Source organism: Halyomorpha halys, unplaced genomic scaffold, assembly GCF_000696795.3.
Source record: "Halyomorpha halys isolate HHAL.00 unplaced genomic scaffold, Hhal_1.1 Scaffold424.1, whole genome shotgun sequence".
Lineage (NCBI taxonomy): Eukaryota > Metazoa > Arthropoda > Insecta > Hemiptera > Pentatomidae > Halyomorpha > Halyomorpha halys.
The window spans coordinates 58162-71218 of NW_027107649.1; the positions used below are offsets into that span (position 1 = coordinate 58162).

Here is a 13057-nt window from a genome sequence, read left to right on the forward strand (position 1 = left end):
CGACACTAATATGTTATTAATCAGAAAAGTTAAAATAAATTGATATCATTATGTATAATATCATATTCGAACACATATTGATGGTCCCTAATACGGTAGAAATCAGAAAACTTGGAATAAATGCATGTGCGAGCATGTGTTCTTAAAATAGATAGCGTTTTTGTTTTTCTGCTTCTTGAAGAACATATAAGAGGACCCAAATATTATTAATTTAATATGTTAGAAATCAGAAAAGTTAAAATTAATTGATACGCGATCTTAAAATCGATAAAACTTAAATATTCTGCATATCCCAAATTATATAAATAGACATTGTAGTAATCAGAAGAGTCAAAATAAATCGATCCGTGAGCATGCGGTCTTAAAACTGGTAACATTTTCGTTTTGTGGACCCTAATATGTTATTAATCAGAAAAGTTAAAATAAATTGATATCATTTTCATATTATACATATTCGAACACATTGATGGTCCCTAATACGTTAGAAATCAGACAACTTGGAATAAATGTATGTGCGAGCATGCAATCTTAAAATAGATAGCATTTTTGTTTTTCTCCTTCTTGAAGAACATATAAGAGGACCCAAATATTATTAATTCTAGTATATTAGAAAACAGAAAAGTTAAAATAAATCGATGCGCGAGAATGCGATTTGAATGTCCATTGCATTTTTGTTTTTCTGCGTCTTGAGGAACATATACGAGGACCCAAATATTATTAATTCTAGTATATTACAAATCTGAAAAGTTAAAATAAATCGATGCGCTAGCATGCGATCATAAAATTGTTAGCAGTTTCATTTTCTGAATATCCCAAAGCATACAAGTCGACACTAATATGTTATTAATCAGAAAAGTTAAAATAAATTGATATCATTATGTATAATATCATATTCGAACACATATTGATGGTCCCTAATACGTTAGAAATCAGAAAACTTGGAATAAATGCATGTGTGAGCATATGTTCTTAAAATTGATAACATTTTCGTTTTCTCCGTCTTAAGAAATATGTAAGAGGACCCTTATATGTTTGATATCAAAGAAGTTAATATAAATCGGTACACGGTTTTAAAATAGATAGTATTTTAGTTTTTTTTTCTACTTGAGGAACATAAAGAGGACCCAAATATTATTAAATCTAATATATTAGAAATCAGAAAAGTTAAAATAAATCGATACGCGATCTTAAAATCGACAGAATTTTCATTTTATGCATCTCCTAAAACCCATACTAGAACCTAATATATTTCAAATCAGAAAATGTAAACATAAATTAATACGCGATCATAATAAAATCGATAGCATTTCATTCATTACATCTCCTAAAACATACAAAAGGACCATATTATGTTTGAAATCTGAAAAATTTAAATAAATCAATATGCATTGAACGTGTGATCCTAAAATTGAACGCATTTTTATTTTTTACATCTTAAAAACATACAAAGGCACCCTAATATGTTAGAAATAAAAAAAAAAGAGAAAGTAGAATAAATCGTTGTGATCATAAAATCGATTCCATTTTTATTTTCTGCAGCTTAGAAAACATGAAGGAGACCTAATATGTTAGAAATCAGAGAAGTTAAAATAAATCGATACACGAGCATGTTATGAATGTATTGTTTGCAGATGAACTTCAGGTGTGTTCTCCAGACGAAACAATCTCTATGAAATTTAAAATGTAAGATTTTGGAAAATTTACATTAAATATGATAAACCGTGCTAGGAATGTTCTTAAAAACGATAAATTTAAAATTGTCAAGTGAATATGAAAGTTTCAATTCTTAAATTAACTATTAAGGTTATGGGCGTTAATGACTGTTGTTTTACGGGGGCTAGCCCTAACAAACAACAACTATGAAGGTTATTTTATGTTCAATACTAGGTTACATTAGGAGTGCTGGTAAGCATAATTAATAAATTTTAAAGGTGTAAGAGCTAGATAGGTAATGTTTTTTTTATCGTATCCCTTGCTTTTTCTGTATTTTAAATTCCTTATATTCGTTAAACAAGTCTAACATCATCGAAAAATCCTATATTATGTATTTGCTTCAGTATTTTAAAAGTTGTAAGTTTGTAATGCTCTAATAGACTAGAGGGTGGAGGTTAAGAAGACAATTTAAGTTACACCATTTTAGTAATATGTAAGGTAACTAGGTGGATAAATAATAATGCAAACTATTTTAAATCACCAATTATTGTATTGAATAAGATAGGACTGAATCAGACCCAGGTTGATACATTTTTAAATTCCCATTTTTGTTACTGGTGGGCAAATCCATTCATTAAAATCATCAGTTTCCTTAAATCTTTATATCCTATTTTATTCTTAAGATCCATTTGAAATCAACATTAATCATTTTAGGTGTTTCAACCAACTCCTTGCTTTTGAATTGATCGAATGAATCTTTTTCATCATTGGTTCCAACCTTTTATATTCATGTGAACGCATAACTTATTTTTATTTTATGGGTATTTTTCTTTGATGCTCTGTTCTGACATAAATACAATTTTTCTACTTCAGGTTTATAATCTAGATAGTCATCCTCTTTTGGTTTTTCTACTGTATCGTCAATGGGATCCGGATGTTTTTGCGATTATATATTTTGTTTGCATGAATTTTTTAAGCAACTGTTCTGATATCTTTATAAACTAGTTTACTCTAATGTAATTAGTCAATTTTTTTTTTACATGCATGACGATAAATGCACATAATTGCTAGATTTCAAATTGAGACAAAAAAAAATCCAGATTACAATCTTGGGTTAATTTTCTCCAACGGTAGCCAAAATCCGAAAGTATAAATTTGTTTCTATCACGTTTTTAACAATGTAGAAAGATAATACTATGATTATTTAGAAATAATGTTTTGAAATATTTTGAACTATAGAAGATTAGGTTTAGTGTCAGCAAAGGTAACAATGCATGCGGCAATTAATTGTAATGCAAGATATGTCACTGACTTATTCATCTATGTTTTATTTATTCTGTTAGTATCAGTTGGTTTTAAAATACCATAATAGTATGATATTATAATAGTAATACTTTAATGTATGGTATTGCAATAGTAATGCCATTGATGATTTTATTTTATATATACATTTCTTATATCATAATTTTTGATAAGTTTCTCATTATTATTTAACCATTAATACTTTTATATACTTATTTGTAAAGATGTTATTTTCATATTCATTGCTTGTTAAATTTTTTTCCTTCTTATTTGAAAACTTTTTGCACCCACATTATTAGTAAATTTGAATATTTAAGCTGTTCTGTAGCATATTTGTATGCTATTTTGCTGCATATTTCATGGTTTTTTTTCAACTGCATATTTTCTGTTTTGTTGCATTTTATGACTTATTCTGCAGGTTTTTACTGCATAAAAATCCAGATCTTGGCTATCATATTCTTCACTGCTATCCAAAAGTTTAATAGATTTATTTGCATCTTCAAGTATCTTGATAGACTATTTTCACTGACCAAAATACGATGACCTGCTTCAGTCTAATCAATCGATTTCATTTTTTTTTATTAGTAGATCTATTATTAACAACATCCAATTTAACAATTGGGAGTTATTAAATATGTAGTTCTTCCATAAGCCTTCATGTTGCCTGTATTTGGCTTCTGGTAATGAAAATTTCTGAAGGAGTAAAATTCTGAATTAAACAATTTTTAATATAACAAGGTTTTGGGATAATTTTTCACCCATATTTTTCATTCAAACCTGATTCACAATGAAGGCGTCCCACAGTTTCCAGGTTCCACTTAGCATCTCACATGTTCAATTTTATGACTCCCTAAGTAAAACTCATGAAAATGAGATGGAATTAGTTCATTTTTAAAACCCTGCCTTATAGTTCTTTAACTCTTAATAGGTTCTAGAAACATAACTTGCATTATTAGGTTATCATGTATAACCTACTTCCTGTTACTTTTTTCCTATAGCTTTGATCAAAAATTCTAGATCATCTCCTTTTAATTTTAAAGTAATGCAATCATTGCTCCAAAAATAACTGTTCAGTTTCTGATTTTTTTGATTTTTTTTTTTTTTATGAATAAGGAATCAGTCAATTTACTTGTTTCAGAGTTTCACATTGTGTGATGCAGTTTAGGAACACCAGTGTTATAAAGTAATATAGTGGACGGTCAATTATTTCAATCCCCATTTGATTTCTCTTTTTTTGTTTTTCTTCATTTTCCGAAGACTATCGTACATACTTTTTAAATTTGGTTAGAAAAATCATATTAACCTCTTTTGTGAGTTTTTCTAAGGATAGTACTATTCAATCACCTAATTCCTATTATCATTTATTAACTACTTTTTTAATTCACTATGCTCTGCTACTATGTTAATATTTATTACAAAACAAAGACCTAAGTAGATTCAGATGTCAAAATGTACAGACATGTGCCTTACTTATTCATATGTTACAATTTAATATTATTAATAAATAATTTTGTAATTTATAACTGGTTAAAATTTTATTTATCCACTGCCTTATGTATCATTAATGTGCTCTTGGTCACATAGTCTCATTAACAACGAAATCTGATGAAATTTTGTTGGTACTGATATGAGCCTAAGCATTCATGAAAAAATTCCTTAGTTCAGATTATTAAACTTTTTTTGTCAATGCAGAAGAGTGTACAGTTCAACGACTTACAGAAGGCTGCGTTGTAGAAAAGTGGGGAAACTGGTAACTTTAACAAATTAGAAGTATAAGAGACTTACAGTCCCAGTGCTTGATACTAGGCTCTCCTGTTAACAGGCTGGTATTCTCGGAGCCTAGGCTTTTAGGTGGCTCGATTTAATTATAGAGCTCTAAAAAAAATGTGTATAGTCAAAAATCTTGTTAAAAAAGTTTGATTTATTTGCAAATAAAGTGAAACATCTATATAACGGACACCCTTGGGGAAGATAATTTTATCTGTTATACTGAGGTGTCCATCAAGAAGGGATTCATGTAAACAGATCTCAAAAATGATATTAAGCAGTGATAACTCATAAGTCCGAAAAAAACAATAATACACTTTTATACTATTAAAAAAGAAAAAAGACAATAATTGTTTTGTATTTCGTCTTAACTATCGTTGTATGAATGGTGTATATACACACTGATATGTTGTATACATACTTTGAGAATACTGGCTACACAATAACTAAATGTCTCTTAGTGCTGTTAATATCTGTCATTTCTGTAATCATGAGTGTATCTATTAAGAGGAGTGGAAAGTACTGGCAGTGAATAAAATTGGCCTCCACGTTCAGAGTGAAGTGGTTCAAATACATTAAATTTGTACCTTATTGGTTGGGACTTTAATACAAATTTTCATTAAAGAAGGGTGTCTGTTAAAAGAAGTTTCACTGTATAAACATCTCAATGTATGATTAATGTAAATTGTTTTTTTTCTCTGTGCTTTTTTCATACATACAGTCTTGCCTAATTCATAAATATGTATGTTGTTTACAGCTTAAAAAGAAACCTTGTTGGCTGTTGATTCTAGGTTAGCAACAACATTGAATTATGACTCGATTTCCAAACTTTCGCAGAAAAGAAGGTCCTTTTTATTATAAAATATTTGTAAGTTTCGTTTTAATTAAACATTAAGTCATTTATTCATGTTATTCATATAAATAAAACATATGGCATACTGAATGAGAGGGAGCCTTCCATATGTTTTTTCCCATACTAAGAAATTTATGGAAGATTTTTTAAAAAAAGATTTAGAAAAAAAAATCTGAACTATTTTTTTGAAGCCTGAATTAGTTTGAGTCATCATTAGAAAAGTACGATATTGATAACCTTACAAATATCAGTCGATATATTTTAGTTCTACAAGAATAACTGGGAGCAATAATAATTTAAAGAGATATGTAGTTGGTTACTGATTAAAATACGAGTATTCTGATGTGTAATAGGAGTATTTGTTTTTGCTAGTTGTTTTTCTGTGATAATAATTCAATGAGATACTGGCAAATTTAAGTATTCTCTTGTAAAAGAAGCTCTGATTCTTTATACAATTTGTTAGTAACCCTAATGAGGTAAAACTATTGGAGTAAGGGGTGGAAAGAGCTAGTCATCCCAGGCTACAATTTTGTTCTTTATAGTGGTACAATATTTCAGCAGATGCTAAAGGATAAATTATTAAATGAAAAAAAAATAAAAAAATCATGAGTCATTGATTTAGAAGGAATTCCAACAAGTACAAATGGTCATCGAGCTGGCAACAAAAAAATGCAGTTGTGTTAATTGTGAATTAATGAATTACATACTTCAACCGCATCTGAAATGAAATAACTAAAACAAATGCATAGCTAAACATTTATGTGTTTTATCATATTATTAAATATGTTGAAAAGTAGTTTTTCTTAAAACACAATTCTTATGGCCTTATAATTTACATGAATCTCATGAACTATACTTATTTAATTTTTTTAAGTTATTGTATTCAGGGATGCTAATATGAATAGAGAGTGATATTTTTAGTTACCTGTCCACTTTCACTAAAATTGTTATTTCAATATTTCTTGGCGTCTATTTGGGGGATTGCTAGTTAAGCATTTTTTCTTGTCAAGTGTGTCAGTCAGTATGGACAAGGATGAGTTAATTACTGCCATATTTTCTCAAGACCTTATTTGTGATTAGAGAAATGAAAACCATCTTAACTGTTCTGTACTGCACAAATTTTGGGGCAGAGTTACAGAGGAAATCGGTATTTGGTGTGCTTTTAGACAAAAACTCTTCAAATTTTATTTGATATAAAATTTGTAAAACTACATGTGAGAGAGAGGACGTTAGAAATTAGATTTCAAATATGTATTGAATTTACAGTTATATATTAAAATGTACAACTCTGCATTGAAGGTCTATAAGGGTGCTCTGATGTGGCCACAACTTTGGTTAGGGGCCTGGACCTGGGGCAGTGTGAAGGTGTTGCTCTATTGTTGACATGGCCTAGGTTTGGATGGGAGCGTTTTGGACAGACAGTAGTTGGTATATGTGACTAAAAGTATCAGTACTGTTGGGGGACAGGTACTTGATTTCACCATTATGTACTATTATCAATTCTCACAACCTATCTATTATTTACATTTTTATCAAAACATTAGGTCTCTTACTGGCTGCTCATTTCATTTTAACTTACATATTAATATTTTATTTTCATTCCTTATAGAACACACAAGCATAATTAAACACTTTTGTATTGTTTATTATTTACTGTCATGATAAATTCAAATAATGAACCTTTGTGTACTGTGATAATTTTCTACATTATAGTGGTAAATAACATTGTCTACTTCCAATATATAAAATATTCTTTTATCAACTTTTGTTAGATTTAGAAGTTAAGAAATATTGTTGCTGAATTATGTATAATTATTCGTATTTAATGTATGTATAATATGGTAACAAATATTGTGGGTTCCAATACATTTTACTAATTTTGGTCAGAAAAATTTGTAAAAACTATTAGAAATAAAATGAATTTCTCGAGCTATTTTGCATGGAAGGTGATGTTTTGTCGATAAGTAGTCAATGTTAACATGTAGTAAAAAACGGCAAAACAATTTTTTTTTTTTTTCTATATTAAAAATACTAATGGAATGTTTACTACCGAGTTCCTATGACACATCAGTGTAACAATAAAAAATAATATTCGGGTCATTCTGAAACAAAATGGCAATTAAGTATTTTTGGAAATCCCAAAACTCTTGAAATAAAATGATTTTTTCTCTTGTCTTCTATGATATTTTAATTCTTGTTTATTGGGAGGGTGAGAGAGAATATTCCATGTTTATTGTGGCCACAGTAGGAATCAAACCAAATGTTTAACATAGTTGAACAAACAAAATTTGTTTAACCACTTTTTACAGTTAAGGAACATTTAATTTGGTTTTCTCATCATATACTGCTCAAGAAAAGGACAAAAGTTATAACATTTTAAACAATTTTATTCTGCACGAAATTGCACGTTTTGGGATATTTGCATGATATTGCAGGTTTTGGGATATTTTGCATTTTTTTTTGTTGTTGTTTTAAACTGTATGCTTGATTAATCGTTTAATATTACTGTAAGATATGGTTTTAATTCTTTAGTGAGTTCCCAGGACAAAGAAATAAACTCTAATATCTTCGAACTCATGAATCAACATCCTTTTAACTTTTTGTGGAGGTAGTTCCTTTCCCTTTTAGCTGCTTCCATTTCCAAGATCTTTATACTGTTTTGTTGAAACTGACTATTCCAAGTGATAAGATCCTTAAAAATCCCTAAAAGAAAATTGTCTAAAATAAGTGGGTGAACAGAGAACTATTCATAGTTAAAATATGTTTGTGAAATTATATTTTCCAAAGCCTGCTAAAAAACCATTGGATGAAGTGGAAAATCTAATCTAATTTGATGCTCACTGTGCTGCAAGTAAGAGAACTCCTTACTTTGTTTTGGTTATATCTCTCTATGTTTATGTTTTATTACTTTTTTCGTAAAGCTTACATAAGCAATTGGTAGAAAAAAAATTAAGAAATTGCTATCGCTGTAGCGATCAGAGCTGAATTGATTGATAAGAAGGATTTTGCTCCGATTTGTGCTTTCGAAGATGGTTTCAAATAAAAGTTTATTACCACAAAATGGTCCATATTACATGCATTATGGTCTCAATAGAGTGACAGAAAAAGTACAAGTATTCAAATTATTTTTCCAAATAAAAAAAGCTTCATATTGGGGAAAAAAGATTTTAAAAGCACCTCATGATATTACACTCAACAAAGGTATAATGGACTATCCACTATCTCCTGAAGTGATTATAACAATATAGGGGACATAGTCAAAAGCAGCTTTATTTTATGGTGACCATTTTCCCAAATTTAAAAAATTCGATTGCAACTTACAGGTGAAGTACGTCTGTATTGTTAAAATAAAGATATAAATATTAAGATATTGTCAATACCTAAATGATTGTGCCAGATTTTGCGGTTGTAATCACTCCTTTTGGGTTTATTTTTCTATTGCTATTATACAACTGAAATAAAAAAAATTTTGGTTGAATGAGCAAATTAAGATAATAGCAAAATTTAAGGATTCATTGAAAGTATACAAAAGGCAAAGTAATCTATGACAACAATAAAGTTGTTTTTGAAAAAAAATCCAGTCAACACCATTCCATATTATAAACCAGTAAAACAAAATTCTCAATAGAAATAAGACAACTACTGAACAATATACCAAATTGTTAAATTGTAGCAAACAATGTCTGATAATAAGGCTGAAAGTTGAACACTCCTTTTCTAAATTAAAGTAAATTATAAGTGACAAAGAGATATGCATTTACAAGCATAAATCTATCAATGTTTGCAATTAAACATTTTAATTTATTTATGAAGATATACTGCTCTGTTGTATCCGTGCACAAAAATTTTGTATGATCATTTTTATTTTTTCAATTAATGTATGTTCCTTATTTATTGCTTTTAAACTTTTCTATTTGTCCTTGCTTAGCTTTTGAAGTTTGTGTGCCTATTGTAAAATCTTAAATACATTAAGGTATGTATAAAGCATTTATTTAAATTTATATTGCGAGGCTTTACCCTATTCAGTGTTTTCAATGCATGATTTTGCACATTTCAACATTTTTATTGCATGTTATTTCCTGTATAAGGAATGGTTTACATTTATGCAATTAACTATCAAAAGTCAATATATCCCATTTTGAAAAAAATATAGGAATATAAGTTAAATTTTGATTTTTAATGGCTATATGACAGGAGGAAATAAAATATTGAAATAAACTGCATACATTTTTGTTAGAGAATATTAATTTTTCCAAAAAAAAACTTTTACTTATCAGAAATGGATATATTAACTTATGATATAAAACTCATTTATATTACAAAATCAAGTAATTTAATCAGGATATAATGTAGTAATAAAGTTGTTATTGGTCATTAAATATAGTTATACAAAAGAAGAATAAAATTTTCTTGTTTTGACAAAGGCTGTTGTGCTGAAAGATTTTTGACTTAAATAAAGATACTAGAAAAAAATCTAAGAAAACTTTAATTTTTATTTGTTATCCGTTATTAAGTGAACTGATAGATTAGGTTTCATGAATGAGGAACTTGAACATTTAAGTATCCATCTTCTATTAATTTTTATAAAATATAAAAATTGATTTACTAGCAATACCAGTTACAACTTAAGATTGATAAAATATAGTGATCGTGGCTTTGTTCCTGAGATTGGCAATCAATTAAGAGTGTAGAATTTATTTTTTTGGGGGGTATTAAATTTGTTTTCGTATATTTCACTGAGATTATATAAAATTAATATATTTTCGGATCTTAATTATTATGTTAATTTGTCACATATTTGTGTAGGAATTTTTATTATTTCTTTGGTGTAGGAATTAATAATTTTGTAATCCAGGATGCTTTAAATGTATATTCTTTTTAATTTATAATTGTTTAATTTCATGTTCAAGTTAAAGAAGGAATCTTTGTCTTATGTAAGAATTTTTATTGGAAGGAATATAGAGATCAGAAAGGCATGAATGTGCATTACCTGATTAAATTTCAGTTTTGAGTTACATGAGTCGGAAGATATAACCTGGATGAAGGGATTGGATAATTTATCAGTGTGTTAGCAAACAACATACTTTAAACTATTTGTATATCAAAATTATCATTGCTATTTTTCAGATTGCTGCGAAAATTAACCCTGGTGCTAGTACAGGTGGAGATGTTGGAACAAAACGGCCTTTGGATGAAGGGTCAGGTATGGACTGGACAGGTAAAAACATTTTGTGCGTGTGTTCGTTCAAGTTTGTGAGCATATGTGGGCTCCTTTGGTAATGGTTTTTTCCTTTAGGCATTTTAGTATGGCTCTAAGGTAGTTCATTATTAAGGGTGTCTTTAGTAATGTAGTAGACTTCAGCACACTTTTTTTTTATGAGTGGTAATTATTTTCTTACCTTTCATTTTGGGAAAAATTTGGTTTACATCCTCTTTTTTGCTGCTCATTTTAATAAAATACAGACACTATTTACACCTTTAGTAAGAGAGTTGTGTTTTATGATCTCCCAATTAAGGTGTGCTGTATTCTGTTAAAGCAGGATTGCATCGATGTTGATGGGTTAAGGAATCAATTGGATTTTTGTCTAGTGAGGAGAAAGCATTAATCTTATATCTTGTGAGCGTTTATTTATTTATCTTTGTGATATCTACCATTTTCATGCACAATAATGAATTCTGAACCAAATGGTTCCACCATAGACCGTATTATTCGTGTTAACAGGCTTTCCAAGTATGATCTGAATGGTGAAGATCCATGTTGCTACAATCGGATTAAGTTTTAGAAATTATTCACTCCAGACTATGATTGAGGCTCTTCCGATTGGGTAAACATTTAGCTCGAGGGAAAGCTTGTATTATTCTGCTGATCACTTGGTAATTCTAGCTTGGTTATGTTCCGGTACATTACAAATTCAGACTCATCTGTAACAAAAACATCATCCTACTTATCAATTCATAAGATATGAATTAAAGTCTCAAAATTTAATGCTATGTTGTGAAACAAGAGAAACTAAGGTCTTTTTCGTGGAATTCTTGTTCTTTCAACTCTCTTTTAACAGTGTGAAGGTTAAATCACACATTAGAAGCCAAAAATTAATCGTCGCCTAGCTTTTGCCAAGTTTTAAAATGATTATATCAAGTTTAGACAGATAAATAAACTTTTTTGTTGGTCTTTGACGCCCTTCTCCATGTAAAAAGACGAAGTAACCACTATACTGTTAATGTCTCCAAGTATAATTTAGCTCACATTATGTTATTATCATCTTTGATGTCACATTTCTTTGGGTGTCATCTTCCAATGCAAGCTGTACTGCTGTAACAAAATTAATTTTATAAAAATCTTATAAAAAAATATTAAGAGAAATGGAAGCCAAGTATGGCTTTTATATTAAAACATACATTATAAAGAAAGAAGGTTTGGTGGGAGTCAAGGATAACACCCAAAATATTATAAATTACTTATAATCTAAAGGCTCAAACTTAACAGTTATTCAAGTGAACCTCTTGATTTTTTAATGAGTATATTTTACCATTTTTCAATTGATCAATGATTCTCTTATGAAGAGTAATTAAGTTCAAATCTTTATTGCTGAGCTTAATGTTGTATCTTGTTTTCTACCTTAGACATTTGTGATGTTTTATGTTCTACAGTCATATGGGTCACTGAGTTTTTTTTATTTTCTTATTGTATAAAAAAATAGAAGTGATCATTAATTTTCAAGCAGATCTTGAATAGTAACTAGACTCTGTGTTTCTTTAATAAGCTTTTTTTATTAATTTTGTAAAATCAATAATTGATGATCCAATTTTTCATAGTTATTAATGGTTTAATCTTTAAATTTATAAGTTATTTCATAAAATTGGGATTTCCGTTAGTATTAATTTGGTTTTGCTTGTAAATAATGTTTATTATCATTTCTTCTTTGTGTGCTATCCTCTGAACCAACCTCTGCTTTGCATTGTTACCTTCTTTCTCTTTTATATTATTTATTTGTTTAATTTTATGATTGTTTTATGTATTTTCGGTTGTTTGGTATGTGTAATTATTTTTTTCAATTTTTTACTTAACCGAGGCTACATTTTTTCCCTTTACCTCCAATAGGTTTTTGGGTGTCTCGAAGTAATTATCTCTTTGTTTGATGTGTGTTTTTTTTAGAATGTGATGTTAGATATGCTGCATTTTTTTTTTTTTTTTACATCATTTACTCAAACAAAAATATCAGAGTTGCCCTACAGTGGCCACACCACAAGTAAGTTGTGAAAGGCAAGGGCACCTTTCATCTTTTTCATCTCATTAAATGGGCCCTCGTTACAGTTTACAGAGAGTATTTATTAAAGTATTGCTTTTGTCTACATTCAATCGTTATTAATCATTGAAGTTTTGATGTTGAGTTTTCCAGTGAATTTGGCCATAAATGGTTAAGTCTAAATGTACAAATGCTCTACATGTTTCCATATTGGTTTCATGTATTTACATATATA

At 28.7% G+C, this 13057-nt stretch overlaps 1 protein-coding gene across 20 annotated transcripts in view; it reads left to right on the top strand.

The window, feature by feature from the left end:
- Psi (P-element somatic inhibitor) overlaps window positions 1-13057 on the top strand; it is a 122588-nt gene that overhangs the window by 15475 nt on the left and 94056 nt on the right. For 17 of the 20 annotated variants that reach the window (XR_010843065.1, XR_010843066.1, XR_010843059.1 and 14 more), the window contains exon 2: window positions 10703-10793. Coding sequence is in view for 2 of the 20 variants with exons in the window: in XM_014423479.3 (XP_014278965.1) it covers window positions 10703-10793 (91 nt within the window). In the remaining 18 variants the exon portion in view is untranslated. Of the gene's footprint in view, window positions 1-5479; window positions 5591-10702; window positions 10794-13057 lie in introns of all 20 variants that reach the window. The other 3 variants (XR_010843064.1, XR_010843063.1, XR_010843062.1) reach the window with 3 other exon arrangements.